The 22433-nt window shown below is 38.5% G+C and overlaps 1 protein-coding gene across 1 annotated transcript in view; it reads right to left on the bottom strand.

Moving 5' to 3' along the window:
* Positions 1 to 22433, bottom strand: part of LOC750127 (WASP homolog-associated protein with actin, membranes and microtubules) — a 55932-nt gene that overhangs the window by 14150 nt on the left and 19349 nt on the right. Inside the window, 3 exon segments of the mRNA XM_054667347.2 lie at positions 18490 to 18576; positions 21393 to 21520; positions 21523 to 21579. Coding sequence (XP_054523322.1) covers positions 18490 to 18576; positions 21393 to 21520; positions 21523 to 21579 — 272 coding nt within the window.

Below are 22433 nucleotides of genomic sequence, written 5' to 3'. Positions count from 1 at the left end.
GAGAACACATGGACACAGGAAGGGGAACATCACACACCGGGGCCTGTTGTGGGGTGGGGGGAGGGATAGCATTAGGAGATATACCTAATGCTAAATGACGAGTGAATGGGTGCAGCACACCAACATGGCACATGTATACATATGGAACTAACCTGCACTTTGTGCACATGTACCCTAAAACCTAAAGTATAATAATAATAAAATTTTTATAAAAAGTTGCTTTTTGGTAGTTTATATGTAACACTGTAGTTCTATATGTACTTGCAAATAGCTAGAGTACCAGTAAAAAATGTGAGAAAATGAAACTCTTTTTAGCGCTTCATTAAGTGCATGATTATCTGCATCTTTTGATTTACCTTTCTATCTTTACAATTTTCAGTTGAGATACTTAGAGGTCACATAGTAAATTAAGGTTTTCTTTTTTTAAAATAATCTCCATCTTTCTAAATTTGGTGAGTCCAGTAAGTTATTTTTGGGTTGTTGAAATCTGTGGCTTTGTTCTAAACTTGAGGACAGAAATCATGCCACTTACGAAATATGCTTTGTCTTCCAACATCAGAGTGTCCAGTAGAAGGTGACTGTTCTTGGAATTTTAAAAATCTTAACAGGAAAAGACAAGAATCTGGACACTTTTTCTGTTTCTGATAATATGGCTGAGTAGGTAGACATGCTGGATAGTCCTTGCATAGATCAAGACATACTTGAACTTGCCAAAAAAAAAAAAAAAAAATCCAGAGTCTCTAAGAATGAAGATGAAGTGAAAATCAGAAGGGCTACTGAGAGAGTAATGGGGAAGCAGCCCCACTTATCAAGGGACGTGTCCATGTGTTCAATAGAAAGTTTCAGATGTAAAAAAAGTTGAGAAAAATAATATAATTGCCCTACATATACACATCATCAACAATTTTTCATTCATGGCATGGACAGTTTTTTTGTTTTTGTTGTTTTTTTGTTGTTGTTTGTTTGTTTTTAAAGGTGGGATTTTGCGGTGGTCGCCCAGGCTGGAGTGCAGTGGCATGATCTTGGCTCACTGCAAATTCTGCCTCTCAGGTTCAAGCGATTCTCCTGCCTCAGCCTCCCAAGTAGCTGGGATTACAGGCACCCGGCACCACATCCGGCTAACTGTTGTATTTTTAGTAGAGATGATGTTTCACCACGTTGGCCAGGCTGGTCTTGAGCTCCTGACCTCAGGTGATCCACCTGCCTCCGTCTCCCAAAGTGCTGGGATTACAGGCATGAGCCACCACACCTGGCCACAGCCAGTTTTGTTTCATTTATATTCCCACTTCATTTATATACATTCCTTCTTCCTCTGAATTATTTTCAAGTAAAATCTATACATCATATCATTTTTTAATTACCGTATATCTATCTGTAGAAGACAAGGAATTTTAAAAAATAAATATATTCACAATGCCATTAAATACCAAAAAATTAATATTCTGAAAATAGCCACAAATCCAGAGTTCACATTTTCTTGACTTTCTCATAGGTGATTTTTCTTCTAGGTTTTCTATTTAATCAGATAACTGTTTGCTCATATTTACATTCCTTACTGAACAATGTCTAAACTTAAACTGACATAAAACGCACATGATCTTCTGACCAAATACTTAGTGCAAGAAAAAACTTCAAACTGCAAGACGAGTCCCTCCAAATATAGAAAGGACCAGTATTTTAGGAGGTATGTTAACTAAAATGTGGCAATGTAAGGAGCAAAACAGGAAGAACCTTTAAGTCCTAAACTTACAAGTCAATTTCCTAGTCAGTTTCCCTGGTCCTTCCACAACAACCTCTGGTATCTGTTTTCTCTACAATGGTGGTAACAATAGTAGCTGTTTCAGAGCAGGAAAAGGCTTAGAGCAGTGCTGCAAGACGGTCGTGGCTATATAAAGTTTAGCTATTTGTATATTGTAACAAACCACCTTTTTTTTTTTTTTTTTTTTTTGGTCAATAATAGGTTTCTTTTGGAAAAGTAGCAGCCTCCTGTCTGGGGACACCTGCAGTTCCACTAAGTGAACATTGGTGTCTGCTCACCTTTGCCTCTATTTCTCTCAATATACTGTGAAGCTGTTCCTGGATTTAGCAATTTTATATACTTCTTTTCCTTTATTATTCTTTTTTTCCTTTCCCTTTTCCTGAGACACAGTCCTGCTCTGTCACCCAGTCTGGACTGCAGCAGTGCCATCATGGCTCACTGCCACCTCCACCCCGGGCTCAAGCAATCCTCCTGCATCAGCCTTCAGAGTAGCTGGGACTACCCAGGGGGGCCCACCAGGTCTGGCTAATCTTTGTGGTTTTTGTTTTGTTTTTCCGTTAAGGGACTGGGTTTCCGGCCAGGCACAGTGACTCACGCCTGCAATCGCACCACCCCTGGAGGCCGAGGCCGTCGGATCACCCCAGGTGAGGAGCAGGAGACCAGCCCGACCAACATGGAGAAACCCCATCTCAACCAAAATAAATAAATAAATAAATAAATAAATAAATAAAAAAGTAGCCAGGCTTGGTGGCTCACGCCCTTGATCCCAGCCACTCAGGAGGCTGAAGCAGGAGAATCACCCAAACCCGGGAGGCGGAGGCCCGGCGAGCCGAGACCACGCCACTGCACTCCAGGCTGGGCAACAAGAGGGAAACTCCGTCTCAAAAAAAAAAAAAAAAAAAAAAAGAGAGAGAGAGAGAGACTGAGTTTCACCATGTTGCCCCAGCCGGCCTGGAACTCCTAGGCTCAAGCGATCCGCCGCGCTCGGCCATCCGAAGTCCTGGGATCACAAGCATGAGCCGCCACGCCAGGCCCATCTGTTCCTTTCTGATTAATAAATTGGGCCCGGCGCGGTGGCTCACTCCTGCAACCCCACCACCCTGGGAGGCGGAGGCGGGCGGATCACCTGAGGTCGGGAGTTTGAGACCAGCCTGACCAACATGGAGAAACCCGTCTCTACCAAAAAAGAAAAAAAAAATAAGCTGGGCATGGTGGCTCACGCCTGCAATCCCAGCACCCCGGGAGGCCGAAGCAGGCGGGTAATCTGAGGTCAGGAGTTTGAGACTACCCTGACGAAGGGAGAAACCCCGTCTATAGATTCATTCCATTAATGAATTAATGTTAATAGGCTGTTAATGAGCTTCATAAAAATAGTATCATGCAGTATATATGCTCCTGCATATGGCTGATTTTATTCAATATTAGGTTTTCAAAATTTATGAGATTCTTGTATATACCTATAGTTCATACTTTATAATTTTAATAGGGGTATTCCATTTTATGAATATATAACTGTGTTATTGGATGATTCATCTGTTTCTAATTTTGGGCTACTATAAATAATGCTAATTGAATATCTTATATATATCTTTTGTTAGACTGAAGTAGTCATTGATCATGAGTATATATACCCAGGAGTGGAATTGCTGGGTCAAAGGGTATGCAAACATTTAACTTCAGTAGATCTCCCCAAAAGAATTTTCAAGATGGTTGTTCAGATTCACATTCACACAACAGTCTATAAGAGTGGTAGTTATTCCACATCTTCTGAAACAATCTTCTGAAACAATCTTCTGTATTAAAATTCTGGATTTAATATTTTTATATTTGTACTATATTTTTTTATTCTTATTTCCTTTTTTGGCTTTTTTTTTTTTAATCGCTCTGTTGCCCCTGCTGGAGTGCAGTGGTGCCATCTCAGCTCACTGCAGCCTCCGCCTCTTGGGTTCAAGTGATTCTCCTGCCTCAGCCTCCTGAGTAGCTGAGATTACAGGCATGCGCCACCACGCCTGGCTAATTTTTGTATTTTTTAGTAGAGATGGGGTTTCACCATGTTGGTCAGGCTGGTCTGGAACTCCTGACCTTGTGATCCACCCGCCTCGGACTCCCAAAGTGCTGGGATTACAGGCAGGAGCCACTTCGCCTGGCCTTTTTTCCATTTTTAGAATAATTATTTATTTTTCATTTTATTAAAATACTTGTAATTCCTTTTTAGTACTTTAGTTATCCTACAGAACATTTATTCTAGACTATTGTGGACTACCTTAAGTACCTTAGTTATCCTAGAGGATATAATATTTATTCTCAACTATTGTGGACTACTGTTTCTGAAGTATGTTCGTACTTTTTCCACTTCTCCAACAATGTAAGGACCTTAGAGCAGTTGAACACTATTTAGCTACTCCCACTCTTTGTCATATATTTTATTCAACATTTAAACTTTGTAAAAGACAATTTAATTATATTTATCCTTACTTCTCAGGTTTATTTTCATGGTGAATATTCTTTATAAATTACTCTTCTTTAATATCTTTCAGATTTTTGTATCAAGGATTACTGGCTTCCCACAAAAAAATTAAAGTGTTCTTTCTTTTGTATTATTTCCTGAAAATGCTTGTGTAAGACTAGTTCAATTAGTTCCTTAAGTTTTGGTAAGGATTCACCAGGTAATCCACATGTGGTTGGAATTTTGTGTGTGTGTGTGTGTGTGTGTGTGTAAAATGTGTTAATCATAAATATAGTTTCTATAATACATACAGAACTTACTCAGATCTTTAGAACTTCTTGTGCCAATATTTTAAGGCTTTTATTTCAGTTAATTTCATTGCTTCCTCTAATTGTATGCTTCTCTCTGGGATAATTTTTTCTTAGTCTGAAGAACTTTCCTTAGTATTTCTGTAGTTCAGTTCTCCTAGGCAAACATTCTCTCAACAATTACTTGTCTGAATATATTTTACTGCGCTTCACTTTTATGTGTTTTTTCACTGGTTATTAAATTTTAGACTGGCAAATTTGCCCCTCAGCATGTTAAAATGCCATTTCCTTGTCTCCGGCTTCTATTGTTTTTGTTGGAATACTTATTTGTGCTCTTTTACTTACTTTTGAGAGTTTTGTTTTGGTTCAGCAGTTTATAATCTGGATAGGTAAAGTTTTATTTGTATTATGTTCCTTAGGTTTTGTTAAGTTTCTTGCAAGTAGGTTGATATTCTTTATCAATTTTACAAAATTTTTGACCAACGGCCCTTCCGATATTGCTTCTTCTCCATTCTCTCTCACTTGTCTTTATGTCCAGCTTAGTTATAGTAGATGTTGTGACAGTGCCTTATGTCTTTTTTGTTCTGCTTTATTAAATCTCTTCAGTTGAGATTATTTCTATAGATCAATTTATATTATTTCTATGAATCTCTTTGCAGGTTAACTTGTTTTACTACATTTATTCTAAAGCAAACCTATTCAGTGACATAAGTTCAATTATTATGTTTCTGTTTTAGAATATCTGTGTGACTTTTTATAGATATTTAAATCTTTGCTGCCATCTCCATCATTTCATCCAGTTTGCCTACTTTTATTATATTAGCAACGGTCATTCTAAATTTGTCTGCTAAATTCTGAACTGTGAATCAGTGAGCTGTGCTTATTGTGCACATGTGTTTTGATTAATAAAATTTTTGCCACTTCACATATCTAGACGTTTTTTGTATCATGCTGGACATTGTGTATAAAAGAATAATAAAGTATTCTGATAATACTAGTTTTAGAATGTATTCCCACTTTTCTCTATTAAGCAGATAGTGTTGGGAGAAAGTCATTACCAATACAATCAGATATTGGAGCAGTCAGGATTCAGTTTTAGTTTCAGTAAGACTGGCATCTTTGGCTTATCTCTGTTTCTGAAGTATGTTCCTTTTGAGCTTTTGATTGAGAGCTGGTTGGAACTACTTCTCATTAGTCTCAAAAAATGTTGTTGGAGATTAAATTTTAATTTCAGGGGTATTGGGCTTAGCCCTTTAGCATTTCACCCTATTCAGCTTCAAAATCTTAGAAATGTGTTGAACAAGGGAGTTGGCCATGCTTTTGGGGCAGGCTCTCTTCTTTGCAATGAGTTTGTCTCCCAGTTGCTGTGATACTCTTGAAGATTTTATTCTGTCTCTTAAAATCTTCTGGAATAACTCCTCATTCTTGCATATATCACAATAATTCAGTCAATATGCCTCAGGGAAAATATCTTTTGTGTGCCACTGCTTATTTTACCCCTAATCCATATCTGGGCCAGGCCCAATCCTCAGCCTTCACCCATAATTATAAAAGACACTCAGAGAAACAGTCAGTTTACATTGGAAGGTTCATTAATCTATACATTTTTGTGGACCTATTTTGACCTATGCAACTTTCTTGGCATTCACTTTAAGTGCTTTATGCCTAATCAAATGGCCTTTCTTCAATATTTTTCCCAAAGCATCTCAATATTTATAAAATTATACATCTCATGAAGTTTTTAAAGGACTAAAGAGATCTTTCAAACGTACATATAGAATAAAAAGTCATGTTATCTTTGTTTGCATGCTCATCTTGGGAAGGAATGTACTACTCAAGATTTCTTTTTTTTTTTTTTTTTTTTTTTGAGATGGGGTCTCACTCTGTCACCAGGCTGGAGTGCAGTGGCACGATCTCAGCTTACTGCAACCTCTGCCTCCTGGGTTCAAGAGATTCACCTGCCTCAGCCTCTTGAGTAGCTGGGATTACAGGCACATGCCACCACGCCCAACTATTTTTGTATTTTTAGTAGAGATGGGGTTTCACCATGTTGGCCAGGAAGGTCTGGATCTCCTGACCTCGTGATCTGCCTGCCTCGGCCTCCCAAAGTGATTGGATTACAGGCATGAGCCACGGCGCCAGGATTACTTCTTAAATTAAAAGCATGCTGGAATTGGTTCAACAAGGATTTAAGATGGCTGTTCTAAACAGGTTTTGCTAATGATATTCCGAGTCCTCTGACACAGCAATGAAAGTAAAAAGTTCTTGTTAGTATAATAATCATTCTGAGCTATTAGTAATATATATTATTGAGAAGCTACCCTACGGGTATTTAGAAACCCTGGACAAGGGAGAGGCAGTAGATTTCAACCAACATATTCTGAGGAAGCAGCTTAAAATGTGACAGCATATCTTGTGTTTAGGTCAATTGGTCTAAGGTAACTCAAATGTATACATCATAAAGCTTTAGAGATGTTCTTGGAGAGAAATGTGTAATAACATAGGTGTCAGGAAAACTACTATGGACCACTCTGTATAAAAGGTGCTGGGAGAGTAATTTACTTTGGCCTGTAAGGCTCAGGTTAACAGAGGGAGGAACAGCAAACAAATCCTGAGAACCATATAGGAGTGAATGACAGACAGGGATACCAGCATCTATTATCAAAGGACCCAGAGGAAACGGGGAAGAATAGAGAAGAGCTGAGTAAGTCAGTGTTCAGTAGTTTTAAAAGAAGGTAACTATCAAAGGAGAGGAATATTGATCTCAGAAACATCCTTTCACCTGGAGAGTAAAGATGGCATCAGAAGGAGCACAGGCAAATGAAAACCTTGGTTCCTCCAGCATTGTCTTATTTCTTCACAAAGTAAAATTTTGTTGAAGACTCAAATTAGCCCAATAATTTCCTGGCCTGGTGTACATTGTGAAAGATAATATTTCACAGTGTTCTATGGGTGTATTTGTGCTTTTTTCTTTAAAAATACAAAAAAATAGTTTTTAATTTTCACATGAATAATTCATTATCATTATAAAATTTTAGCCAATATAGAAAACTTTGTGATTAAATAAAAACTTTATACATTTCAATGTCAAACATCCCTCATAGGGCTTTTATCCCTGTTTACTCACAATTTGTTCATGTCCCTGCACCAGGCATGTGCCCTTAGACAGTTGAAACCTACTTAGATGTATCTGCTATTCTAGACCTATATCTGGTGTTTGGATGCTTAGTTCGGCTCTTCTAATTCAAGGAATATTAATCTTTAATGCATTGAATCCTGAGTACCATTATGTATGTTTCTGCTTCTTGAACCCTGTTTAAGAGACCCCTATTTAGTTCTATCAGGAGAGAATTTAAACAACAAAAGGAACCTGGTGATGTTTTTAAATAATTGATTTTTTTAAACCCCATATAAGTTCAATTCATATTTAAAAAGTTAATATTCTAATTTATACATTAAGTACCAGTATCTTTTGATACATATATACAAGAGGCAGCATGAAAACCCGTGTTTACTTTTGGTGCAAACCGGCTTCCTTTTAGGGCTGCTCTCACCTGCTTTCACTCATGCTTTCATCCAAGTGTTCAGTATCACACTGTTTTTTAGCTGTTCCCTCCAGCTTTCCTAGAAGTATGCAATCACCCCCCACTTCCATTATAATTCTTTCTCAATCAATACTACTTTTCCTTCTGAGTAACTTATCCTTTCTAACCATTAGGAAAAAAATACGGCCAGTTGATTAAACCACTTAAGAGTTGAGTGGAAAGACTTATTCCTCCAAAATTACACTTAAATATTAACGGAGGAGACTGTCAGTTCAGAGCCATCTAAGCACCACGACGGCCTCCTCTTCTATATTGTACCCTGCATTTAAACAGCTTTCATCACATACACACAGATGCACACAGAGGCATACCCACATGCACACTCCAACTTTTCCTTTCCATTTCTATTGTTAGTATACTACTTGTTTAAGGCAGTAACACCCCATATGTTTTAATGAGTTTTTTTTCTTTCTCTCTACTCAAATCCATTTTATGATGTAGACCAGGGATTGAGAAGCGTTTCCTGTCCAGGGACAGATAGTAAATATTTTTGACTTTGCAGGTGGCACAGTCTCTGTCAAAGCCATAGACATTACGTAATGAATGAGGATGGCTATATTCCAATGAAACTTTGTTTACATGAATGAGCTGCAGACTAGATTTGGCCCATCGGCAGTAGTTTGTTGAGCCTGGATCTACATAAATCTTACTGATCGCAGATTTTCTCACATTACTTATTACTTAAAAATAAAATCAATCATCTCATTTCTTCAACAAACTTAAATAATTTGTCCTAAGTGCAAGACATCTATTTACTTGTCCTGTGATTTCACTACAGAATAAGATGTTAAATTTAGGCTGACAATTGAGACACATTTTCCCGTTGTCTTTTTCATATGCTTGCAATCTAGTGAAAATAAACTATTGACTTCTTTATATGTCTAATGAAATGTTTTGCTTCCTTTCTAATGCTAATCTCTGTATGTTACTTTCCAAAGTCCAACTCACACATACCTTTCCTCAAATGCTAATTGGACGAATTTCTCCATTAGGAAAAATTTCACAACATTCTACTTTGCACTATACCATTTTGAGGGCATCATCATTTTGAGGGTTCATCTCAGTGTCTAGTACAGATAACATAATGTCTTACACATCACAGTTGCTTGGAAAGTAATTGCTAATGCTTAAATAAAACAACTCTGCCAGTGGTTTTCCTACTGACTTGAACTAAAAATCGTGTTCATTTACCACTTCTCCCTCTCCTTTTCTCTCTTTCCCCCTCCCATCTCTCTATCCTCCTCTCACCCCTATTATTGGTAGGTCCTATAAAATCTTACTTTATAGAATCTCACATTTATCTTTTACATCATTCACACTGCTACCATCCCAATTCAGATCTTTCATACCTCTTCATTGGACTATTAAAATAGTCGAATTCCTTTCTGTCATTATCTCCATGCCAAACCATCTTTATTATTTATCTATTTATATGTAACATATCACCCCCAAACTTAGCATTTTAAAACACACATTATTTCAATTTTTGTTGGTGGGAATCCACATGTGGATTAGCTGTGGCCTCTGACTCTCACTCTTTTAAAAGTCTGCAGTCATCTTAAGGCTGGACAGGGAATGATTTATTTGCAGACTCACATAGTTGTTGGCTTTAGTTTTGTGCCAGGTGTTGTGCTGTAAACTCCCTTGGTTCCTTGTCACGTGGGCCTCTCCACAAAGCATCACACAACATGGCAACTCTCTTTATCAAAGCAAGCAAGCGAGAGGGCAAGAGGGAATGCCAGCAAGAGTTGGGGGTGGCTAGCAAGGGGCAAGACATAGTTCCTTGTTACCTAACCAAGGAAGTAACACTGCATTACTTTTGTTGAATTCTGTTTCTTAGCAGCAAGGCAGCAGGTCCAGCTCATACTCAAGAAGGGGAGATAATACAAGATATCGGGAGGTGGAATCAGAAACATGGGAGCTGTGTCAGAAGCCACCCATCCCACCACTCCAGATAGTTATCACTTTCTTCTATTACGTTATTTTTCTCTCCTTAAAATACTTAAATGACCTAGAGTAGTGGTCTCTACAGTTTTTTTTTTATCCTGCTCTTCACTCCCAGAGTATATTAGTTGATGCAGCAGTTTGTCTCTCTTCATTATCACCAAACTCACACACAATTCATGCATGCGGTAGAGATGCTCTGTGTATGCATAAGTCTGACTCTTCAGAATCCCTATTATTGACATGTGAGTGACTATTGCTATCCATGAGCCATTGAATTTCTACTTTCCTCATTCTCAATGGTCAAAAGGGTTGATTGCTTTCTACTCTCTACTTCTCATTGTCACCTGGCTTCTGTAACAATGTTCCTGCCTATACTTTTTTCCTTTTTGCAATGTCATTTTCTGCTTTCTTGTGTAATTTCAAGTAAAAAGAACTTTTTTAAAACAGTTTCTACCATGGGGTCCTCCTGAACAGTGTGACTTCTCTGCCCAAAACAGTTGTAACGTCCAGCTGTTTTCAGTAATTTTTCCTAGTTGGAGCTCAAAGAATAACACGAGAGAACTAATTTTTTTTTCATTCTGTCCAGACTAAGATGGGAGGGGCTGATAATTCTGGAAGACTATTGCAGGGATTGCTGAGATTTTATTGCATGAATACGTCTGTCTTTCTTTGGATGCCTTTTTTTTTTTTAAAGCACAAAGTTAACTGTAATAAGGATGGTTATTTATATTGTTTATTTATATGTACCTTTGAGATTTCAATTTTTGTTAAATGAATATTTATTAAGTCATTATGCACCAGAAAACAGAGAAACAAAACTGAAAACAAAAACCTAAATTGCGAGGATTTTTCAGTACTACTGTAACTATATGCAAACTCAAAGCAGTTTTTTTGTGTTCGGTGGCGCTCTGAAATCCTCTTCTGGATATCTTGCCAAGTCCAGTATTGTGGAAGATGGCGTTATGGTCCAGATCACTGCAGAGAACATGGGTTCCTTGAGGCAGGCACTGCTAGAGACGAGGGACTTCACCATCACCTGTGGGAAGGCAGACGCGGAGGATCCCCAGGAGCATCCACATCCAGTGGGTGGATGATGACAAGAACGTTAGCAAGGGTGTCGTAAGTCCTATAGATGGGAAGTCCATGGAGACTATAACAAATGTGAAGATATTCCATGGATCAGAATATAAAGCAAATGGAAAAGTCATCATATGGACAGAGGTGTTTTTTCTAGAAAACGATTCCCAGGATTTCCTAGAAATCCTAGTGCTGGGATTACAAGAAAACGATGACAAGCACAATTGCCTCCGTGATCCTACAGATCACAGTAGATTGACTGAGCATGTTGCCAAGGCTTTTTGCCTTGCTCCTGAAGCTTCTGAAGGAAGATGGAATGACCAAACTGGGACTACGTGTGACACTTGACTCAGATCAGGCTGGCTATCAAGCAGGGAGCAATGGCCAGCCCCTTCCCTCGCAGTACATGAATGATTTGGACAGCGCCTTGGTGCCGGTGATCCATGGAGGGGCTTGCCAGCTCAGTGAGGGCCCTGTCGTCATGGAACTCATTTTTTATATTCTGGAAGCCGGGCGCGGTGGCTCATGCCTGTAATCCCAGCACTTTGGGAGGCCGAGGCGGGCGGATCACAAGGTCAGGAGATGGAGACCATCCTGGCTAACACGGTGAAACCCCGTCTGTACTAAAAAATACAAAAAATTAGTTGGGCGTGGTGGCGGGCGCCTGCAGTCTCAGCTACTTGGGAGGCTGAGGCAGGAGAATGGCGTGAACCCGGGAGGTGGAGCTTGCAGTGAGCTGAGATCGCGCCACTGCACTCCAGCCTGGGCGACTGAGCGAGACTCCGTCAAAAAAAAAAAAAAAAGTTAGATTAACCTTTTGTTAATACTATTAATTGGGCGGGGAATAGGGTGGGAGTGGGGGTTTGGGGGATGGGTGGGAAAGGGTGGTTGGGGGGACAGATGTTCCATAATTCTAAGTCTTCTTTCTATGCACTGTCCACCAAGAAGATCTGGGCAGCTTCTGTTCCTGCACAACAGTTATGCTATCCTTACAGGTAATCCCCTTCTGTTACTGTTTAGACAATAATTCCGCTCCTCTCTCAAGATTTACTTACGGTCATGTGCCCCGAAATGCTCAGATGGGCACAACCATCACCAAGGGTGGGATGGGAGAGCAGAGGGGAAATAAAATATGAAGCATCAGTTAAAAATAATAATACTAATAATTTGAAAAATGTTTAATGAAGACATAACTTTGTAGAAAAAGGTACACCTAAAGAAGGTTATTCAAGACAAAATTAAGAATATATTTGCTAATATATGCTTTGAATTAATTTTTGATGTTTCTTATGTATATATTTAAAAAGAAAACGTATGAATTTTAATCATTTTTTATTCATAGGAAATGTATAGGGGTTCATAAATTTTGTCACTATACTTCTCTGACCTTATATATTCAGTTTTGTCCCCTTGTTTACAATCTGACTGAGCTGTAAAGGTGTAACCATTAACCAACCAAAGTGAACATTAAAAGGTCAGTGCATTACATATTTTAGCTGCTTCCCAAAAAAATGGGTAAGGCATTCAAATTTTGGCATATTTTTGCAAGTCCAAACTTGTAAAATAAATCTGTGATTACATAAATGAGACTCTGGCTCCCTGTAAAATTTGTAAAAAACATGAGAAGGAAGTTCAATTCCCTGTCTTTCCCTTTTTATTATATTTTAAAGTCAGTCTCCAAAATTCTAGTAAGTTGATATAGGAAGTACTCCAGTTATCAATGTCATAACAATCTTATAAATATTTTCCAGGCTGCAAGTTTCAAAATAAGAACTTCCTTCCTATTTACAAATTAGCACATGGACATACTCTGGAATTATTTGTGGGTATCAAATAACTTTTTATTTTTGCAAATATTTGTATCAATAACTTCTTTCCTGCCTCAGCCTCCCAAAGTAACTGGAATTACAGGTGCCCACCACCAAAACCAAAGAGTGTTTATTTATTTATTTATTTTTTTTATGTAGAGACAGGGTTTCTACATGTTGGCCAGGCTGGTCTCAAACTCCTGACCTCAGGTCATCCCGCCTTTCTCGGTCTCCCAAAGTGCCAGGATTACAAGCATGAGCCACCCCACCCAGCCAGTGTCAATAACTTCTATCATGACAATTATCCATTTTGGCCATCAGTTACTTGTAAATAAGTGATAAGACATTTTGCCCTCATATCTATTTGTGATCAAAGGAAAACCAGTACCAAAGAATATTTTCTGCATGATCAATGTGATTGGAACATATATAGTGTCTATATTCTTTGTTATTAGTGTGAAAAATAATAAGCAAATAATTTGTGTTTTAAATCATTTGTAAAAATTGTTTTCGTTGCCAATATATTTTAACCATTCTGAAGAGAAGGCTAAAAAAGATTTTTGCCTTTTTTTTTGAGATGGAGTCTCGCTCTGTCACCCAGGATGGAGTGCAGTGGCACGATCTCGGATCACTGCAAGCTCTGTCTCCCGGGTTCACGCCATTCTCCTGCCTCAGCCTCCCGAGTAGCTGGGACTACAGGTGCCCGCTGCCATGCTAATTTTTTTGTATTTTTAGTAGAGGCGGGGTTTCACTGTGTTAGCCAGGATGGTCTCGATCTCCTGACCTCATGATCCACCCTCCTTGGCCTCCCAAAGCGCTGGGATTACAGGAATTAGCCACCGTGCCCAGCCAGGTTTTTGCCTTTATAAGAACGAATGTAAGGAATAAAATTAGATGGCTAAAAATGGGGGAGTGGGGAGGGGAAGACTGGCCTATTGATTAGGAGAAGACCAGGAGTAAAGTCTCCCAGTAACATTAAAGATATGAAACCATAACCATTGTTATACAGTTTTATCCATTGCATAACAGCAATGGATGCTGTTTCTGTGCTGAATGGAAGGTGAGGTCATAGCAAGAAAGCTGCCTACAAGGCCTCATTTACAGGGAAGTTTTGAGAAGCTGGAGAAAATCTGAGAAAAAGCATATATGATGGTTGGAATTAAACCATCTACAGAAAGTATGTTCTAAGGTGTTAGGATAAGCACCTAATTAAGCACCAGCAGGCTGAAGCAAGCAGAGGCATCATTGGAGCTACGTGTTCACACCGTGCTGGGACTGAGAAGAAGCTGAAGGCAGTATCTCTTCAGAAGTTTCAGGCATCCGGGCATTTGAGAGGCCAAGAAGTCTGTGGCTGCTAAAAGCAAAAGGGCCAGCAGATTTAAATAAATAAATAAATAAATAAAAATAAAAATAAAAAACGTTGATTTTTAAAATCTAGAAAATGTCACTGCGAGCGCAAGGTAAATTGTCACTGCAAAGATTAAAAGGCACCCTAATTTCGTAAGCTTCCTGTTCTCCACATACAATTTATTTTTTAAGATTTCTGGGCAAAAGTAATTACTGCTTGATCTGCATCGAAAACTATTTTAATTGCTATATTTCAGTATACCATGTGATATGTGGAACATTGCTGCTATCACTGGACGAATCTCAGAGTCAGTAGATGTGTGATTTGTTGCAAGTTGCTTCTAGCAAAGGCTGAACTGAAGTTTCTTTCTTCTCTGACCTTGATTATGATAATTGAATGAGGTAATTGGATGAAAATATCCTTACTTTCATTTCAACCATAATTTTTTCCTTAAAAATTTTATAAGCAAATACATTTGCCACTTTCCTCACCTTTCAGCAATTTTTTCAGAAAATAACACACTTTTCATTTGGCCATTATCCTATTTAAAAGGAGCCATGAATATCTTGCGAATGAGAGAAAAGGAGGTCAGGCACTAATAAGGTGTGATGACATTTGGAAGTCTGAAAGCGAATAGAATTGTCCTGACAGTCTAGCTAAGGAGAAGAGACACACCACTCTGAGTACTCACAATGCCAATGTAGTGGCAGTTTTTCCAAAAATCACTATGGATGATAAGAACTGGGAAGAGAAGCAGAAATCAAGAAGATTGAAAAGTTGTATATGGAAACAGCTATGTGGGTCAACCTTCCACATACTTCCCCTATCGCTTCCGTTGCCTATAGCCTTTGCACAAAGGATAAAGTCACATAAATATTCTTGAGAACACGATTTGTCCAGAAAAGGCTCAGTGAGACATAGCTGAATGATGGTTAGATCTGACAGGTTAATTTAGCAATTACTTGTGTGACTTCTCATCAAAGAGCAGATGTGAGTTACAGCATCATCATAAATGATGGTGAACAGAGAATGAAGACCTGAACCAGAACTTCCACCCAACCCCCACAAACGTGTCTCCCCACTGTGTGACTAAGCCCATTGTCTCTGGAACAACTGGTAGGAAAGTGTGAGTGGGATCATCAAATCAACTACAAGAAAATCGAACAAAGGATTCTGAAGAGTAGAACTGAGGTTACAACAGAAATGTATTCAATAATATGGAAAATAATTATGTCTATCTTTTTAAAAAGAAGAAATACTAGTTTTACTTGGACATATGTGGTTGAAGGAGAGGGGCTGTGGGCATCTATCCTCCCCTTGAATGGCAAGGTATCAGTAACTGCTCAATAGAAGAACTAGTGGTCTTTTCAGAAACTTTACTGTTGGGATTAAAAAGTATGCTAGTGGACAGGAAATAATATTACCACAATAATTTCAAGATGAATTGAAAAGGCAAATGTTGAAAGCTAAATTTCAAATTCATTTGAATATGAATTGATATTTACATAATCTGGAGTGAGGCAGAGCCTGCATAGAGCTGGACACCATAAGGGAAAGGACTATAGATTAACTAGATAAAATTTCACATCTCAATTTTCCAAACAAAATTTTATCCTGTTTAGTAAACATCACTTAAACACAATTTTAACATAACTATATCTGCACATATACATGTACAAATGTGTTATTTATGTAGAAAGAGTTAAAACAGATCAACAGCAAAACATACATTTTTGTACATAAGTGATTAACAAGGGAGGGTAATGTGCTTCTTTTTTCAAAAATAGTCACTAGCTTGGGCACGGTGGCTCACACCTATAATCCTAGCACTTTGGGCAGAAGTGCTTGAATCCAGAAGTTTGACATCAGCTTGGGCAACATAGCGAGAGACCAACTCTACAAATTTTTTTTTTAAAAAAGCCAGGCATGGTGGCACACACCCGTAGTCCCAGCTACTCAGGAGGCTGAAGCAGGAGGATTATGTGAGCTGGAGGTCGAGGCTGCAGTGATCAATCAGGCCACTGAACTCCAGCCTGGGTGACAGAGACTTCATCTCCAAAAACAAAAAATAGTCATTAAAAAGAAAGGCCCTGCTGCAAAAGAAGAAAGGCAGTGGATTTGTCATACAGTCTAACTTTTATGAAGAGTTTACTTACTGCTACTTTTAAAGGGTATCTTACAGTCTGTAAATTGGCAGATGGAATAATGACTTGTACTTCCCTCTTATGAGTAATTAAAGCAGCTTATTTTTGTTCAGTGCTTCAACACCTGCATTTACTGTCTGATTAGACAACTTTTCTAGAATCTGCTATCTGCAAACCCTCCTCTCACATGCAGATCTACAACCTGTGAATATAACATTCCTGATTATATCATGACCACTCCCAGTGGGCTCTGCTGGTAGCTTGTTTTGTATAGGTATAGATCCAGTACTTTTTCCTCTTTATTCTTTTTATTGAGCGCTCTTATACATATATGGTTGTGCAGAGATAACACACTGTCAATACAAAGATTTTACCACTTATATTCAACTTTATACTGATAGTCCTAGCCAGATCAGTAATGTAGGAAAAAAAATCAGTGACATCCACATCAGAAAGGAAGAAATAAACCTGTTTCTATTTTCAGACAACAGTCTATGTAAAAGTATTCAAAATAACCTATTAAAATGCTCAATATGCGAGTTTAGTAATGTGGTTTTACGCAAACTCAATAAACAAAATCAATCATATTTCTATATATTACCAAACAACGTTTGGAAATAGAAACATACAAAAAATTATTTAGAATGACATAAAAAATAAAGTGTTTATGTATAATTTTACAAAAATATGTGCACAATTGGTATTTTTCCTCCCAAGTAGCTGGGACTACAGGCATGCACCACCATGCCCAGCTAATTTTTGTATTTTTAGGAGAGCTGGGGTTTCACCATGTTGCCCAGCCTGGTCTCAAATTCATGGTCTCAAGCAATCTGCCCACCTCAGCCTCCCAAAGTGCTGGGATTATAGGCATGAGCCACTGTGCCGGACTCCCTATTTACATTATTTTAAAAAACCTATTTACCTTTAGATAAATGTTTGAGGTGATAGATACGCTAATTACCCTGATTTGATCATTCCACATTATATACCTGTATCAAAATATCACACTATACCTCATAAATATGTACAATTATGTGTCAATTAAAAATAAAAGCAAAAAATTATTTTTTCAATCTTCATAGTAGCTTTTTTTAATTAAAGGAATTTATCTCTAATAATAAAGTCAAATAGAACAAAAATTACAGACTGAGGATCATTTTGTGGAGGAAATACAAATGTAGGCCTGGAACAGAGGGCATAAAAAAATAACATCATCCTCTTAAGTATATACTTTAAAAAAAAAGAAAAAAGAAAGTTGTAGATATCAAAAAAAAAAAAAAAACAACACATTTTACTTTTAACTGGGCACTTTCACTACACTTATATCACAATGCTGCCTGGATAACATTTTAAAGAATTGTTTATTACAAATGAGAGGAAATGCCAGCTAAAGTCAAGGGAGTTGAACAGTTTTCAGTTTTCCCTGCCAATCTAAACCACCAGTGCCAGTAAGGACTACTCAGTGAAGAGTGCAGAGCAGGAACCCAAGCGTGTTGTGATGTCAAAAACAGCAGTTATTTTATATCATGGGTTTTGAATCACTGATATTCTATTTTTGTTGTTGCTTTTTATTGATATACCAGAAATAATGTTACTTTTTAAATGTTTCACGTTCTGAATGACCTGTTCTTAATACTTTCCTCTTTAGAGCGGTCTTCATAATTCCCCAGAAGTGTAGATGAGGTGATTGTTTACAGAACTTACATCTTTAAATGCTCTCAATCGTTGGAGTGTTTGACTTTCTTGGTTGATCCATTCTTTTTTCTTTTGCTCCTTTTTATCTTGTCTCTTTTCTATATTTAAGCAGATGTATATTTGTAAATTGCTCAACATTACAAAAATGTCGTGGCATACAATAAAAATGTCTTGACAAAGAAAGAGGCTGTACCCCAACATTACCACCCCAAGACTGCGCCCAGACTGCAGGCCTGGAGGCGAATTGGCTGACAGCTGCAGGTCCAGGGCAGCGCAACTCCAGTTTCCACAAGTCTAGGCCTGCATGTCACGCTACACAAACATAGAACATTTTCCTTCGGAGGACACTCACCATCTGAATACTGTGATGCTGACGAGAATATCTTATGCTTTCTTCAGCCTGTTGCAATCTGAGCCAATGATTTTCTTTGCACTGATCCTGGTGGAATAATACAAATCACCTACATGGTTTTTAATGTTACCCTGGTATAGCATAAAAGGTTAAAAGAAGAAAGCACTGCATTTGGGCGTAGTGTAAGGCATTCATTAATATTAGTTCTGGTGCGGCCCAATGGTACTCTCCTCCACAGTCTATGATGAGAGTTGCCTGGCTGCTTATGGAAATAATTTGTTCCCAGTAGAGTGCTTTAAGAGGTGAAAACAATCCGCCAACCATGAGAGGACACACAGGCAGCCCCCATTCTTAAATGGGATGTGTCCCAACAATGTTTTAATGTGATTGTTTTAAACACATTTCCCCATAACATTATAAATACTAATTACATTTCCAAGCATACCTACAAATGCAGAGCAACCTACAAATACCTGAAAAATTGTTATAACTGTGTTTCACCTGTGCTTAACCACTCACTATACCAATATATAATATGCTATATGTACATAAAATCCTTAATCTATGTAAAAAATAATACAGTAATACTCACAGATAATACTAACATTTATTGAGTAGGTTTTAGCTTCAATGATAAGTACTTTTCATGCCTTATGCTACTTTATCGTCACATGAAATTTGTGTTATTACCACTATCTTTTTTTTTTGAGACTGAGTTTTGCTCTTGTTGCCCAGGCTGGAGGAGTGCAATGGCATGATCTCGGCTCACTGCAACTTCTGCCTCCTGGGTTCAAGCGATTCTCCTGCCTCAGCCTCCCAAGTAGCTGGGATTACGGGTGCCGTGCCTGGTCTATCATCCTCTTTTAACAGAGGAGAAAACTGTGAGCCCAAAAGAGATTTAAGTAATTTGCCTAATGTCACATGACTACTACCTAAGTGGCCAGACTGCGATCTGAACCCAAGTTGAGAGCTCACCTCAACTACCATTCTATTAACCAAGTGCCTTCCAAATTCCAACATTTCCAGAATCAGTGGAAAGAGCTTCTCTAAATGGGGTAGGGGGAGTGATTATATCTTGAGAGTGAAGGTTAATGCTCCAAGTCTGGATAAGAGAAGGCACAGGAGCATTTTATATACATATACATATAACACTGCCAAGGAGGTGGAGGCATCTGTTCATCCACAGCACCATGGGAGTGCCGAAGGAGACTCCTCTTGGGGCTCGTGGGTTTTCTGAAATGTGGAGCAAAGGGCAAATGCCTGTAGATCTTCAAATCCTCTGAATAACAGTTCCTAAATCCAGAAGTACAATTCTTAAACACGAACATGCAAAGAATATATTCTTTTAACAAATTTTTTTATTTTTAATTTTTATTAGAGACAGGGTTTTGTTCTATCACCCTAGCTGGAGTGCAGTGGTACAATCACAGCTCACTGAGGCCTCAACCTCCTGGCCTCAGGCAATCCTCCTGCCTCAGCCTCTTGAGTAGCTGGGACTATACATGCGCACCACAGAGATGAGGTCTCACTGTGTTGTCCCTGGTCTCGAACTTCTGGCCTTAAGTGATTCTCCCACCTCAACCTCCCAAAGTGCTGGGATTACAGGCATAAGCCACAGCACCTAGCCAAGTTTTTTTTAAGTATTCGTATTTACATGGAAGAGTAATTAACATTTTTGTAAGCTACAAAAGTCACAATTTTCATGTTTTCTTAATTCTAACAAGAAAAGTATAGTAGGCTCGGCACAGTGGCTCACGCCTGTAATCCCAGCACTTTGGGAGGCTGAGGCAGGTGGATTGCTCGAGGTCAGGAATTCAAGACTAGTCTGACCAACATGGTGAAACCCCATCTCTACTAAAAATACAAAAATTAGCCAGGCTTGGTGGCAGGCACCTGTAATCCCAGCTACGCAGGAGGCTGAGGCAGCAGATTCGCTTGAACCTGGGAGGTGGAGGTTGCAGTGAACCGAGATCACGCCACTGCACTCCAGCCTGGGAGACAGAGCAAGACTGCGCATCAAAAAAAAAAGGGGAGGAAAGTATAGTAAATATGAGTAAATACACATAAGAGTCTACATAAAAATGATATATAGAAGCTTCCTTTTCTGTCAGAAAAAATTAAATTTCTTAGTGTTATCTTTTTATGTATTCATGGATTTTTAAAAATTAAGAAGAAAATCACCAAATACAAGGTCTGAGGTGAGCTGAATATTGTTATCTGTAATTGTTTTGTGTACTCAATAATTTACAGTAAAATATATTTAGAATTGTTATAGCTAGTTATTAGAAATAGCGTTTCTACCTATTGTGGTTTTTAAAGTACCTGTGGTCCAGGGGTGGTGGCTCACACCTGTAATCCCAGGACTTTGGGAGGCCAAGGTGGGCGGATCACTTGAGGTCAGGAGTTCAAGACCAGCCTAGCCAACATGGCGAAACCCCGTCTCCACAAAGTATACAAAAGTTAGCTGGGCGTGGTGGCACGTGCCTGTAAACCCAGCTACTTGGCAGGCTAAGGCACGAGAATTGCTTGAACCTAGGAGGCGGAAGTTGTAGTGAGCCAAGATGATGCCTCCGCACTCCAGCCTGGGTGACAGAGCAAGACTCTGTCTCAAAAAAAATAAAAATAAAGTGCCTGTGTATGCAGTGGGAATTCAACAAATAGTTGTTGAATGAATAAATTAAAACCTTGAGATTTGCTAAATGCTTAAAACCCAAAAGAAAAAAATAATATTTTTAAGAAAAATATTAAAAATCATTTTAACTATAGCCATGGATAAGTTCATAAGCACACAAAAAATTAATCACTGTGTTGGTAAAAACCTTATTTCAATACCTCTTTATCCTTCATACAAGAATAAATCTCTGGAAGAGAAAAGAAAAGAAAGCCGCTCTGAGCGTACCCACCTTTCTACTCTGGAGAGAAGCTCTTTTGACACAGATCCTGCCCCGTTTAATAGACTCCAGCTGCTGGCACTGCCTTCTGAGTTCTTTCACTTCCGAATTCTTATCGTCCTGCAGCCCCACCACAGTCAATGACTAAGTTCCTCTGGACTTTCACATGGATCGTAATAGACAACTTCATCCTGTTTTTCTAAAAAGGTATTAATGATTGTTTAAAACATATTTTATTATTTGTAAAAATACACTGAATTTTTTTAAATGTAAGGAAAATAAAGATCACTTGTAATCCCACCACTGAGAATCACTATTAATATATAAAAAATGTATGTGTATAAATGTAATATACATATACACATGTGTATATATACATGACTATACACATGTATGTAAGTAGCATGTGTGTATATACATGTAAGTAGTATATGCATGTATATATACCTGTATAGACATACGTATATATACACATGCACACACACATACACATACTGCTTACATAGCTACACGTATCAATGGAGTTCTAAAAGAACACTTTCCATGGGATGGAAATAAATTTTTAGGCCAGGTGCGGTGGCTCATGCCTGTAATCCCAGCACTTTGGGAGGCCAAGGCAGGCTGCACACCTGAGGTCAGGAGTTCAAGACCAGCCTGGCCAACATGGCAAAACCCCATCTCTACTAAAAATACAAAACTAGTTGGGCACAGTGGCGTGTGCCTGTAATCCCAGCTACTCAGGAGGCTGAGGCAGGAGAACAGCATGAACCTGGGAGGCAGAAGTTGCAGTGAGCCGAGATCGAGCCACTGCACTCCAGCCTGGGCAACAGAGCAAGACTCCATCTCCAAAAACAAAAAAAAATTTAAAAAGATAAATTTTAATGGCAGCATAGTATTCTCTAATTTAAGCAATCCATGTTGTTAGGCTGTTCCAATGTTCCATTATTATTCATTTCACTGTGATGAACATCTCTGTATAAATCTTTGTGTACACTTTTTATCACTTCCTTAGCAGATAAGTGTTTAAGGATCTTGATACCCATTGCCACACTG

Source organism: Pan troglodytes, chromosome 16 (genome assembly GCF_028858775.2).
Source record: "Pan troglodytes isolate AG18354 chromosome 16, NHGRI_mPanTro3-v2.0_pri, whole genome shotgun sequence".
NCBI lineage: Eukaryota > Metazoa > Chordata > Mammalia > Primates > Hominidae > Pan > Pan troglodytes.
This window is presented reverse-complemented; position numbering and strand designations above follow the sequence as displayed.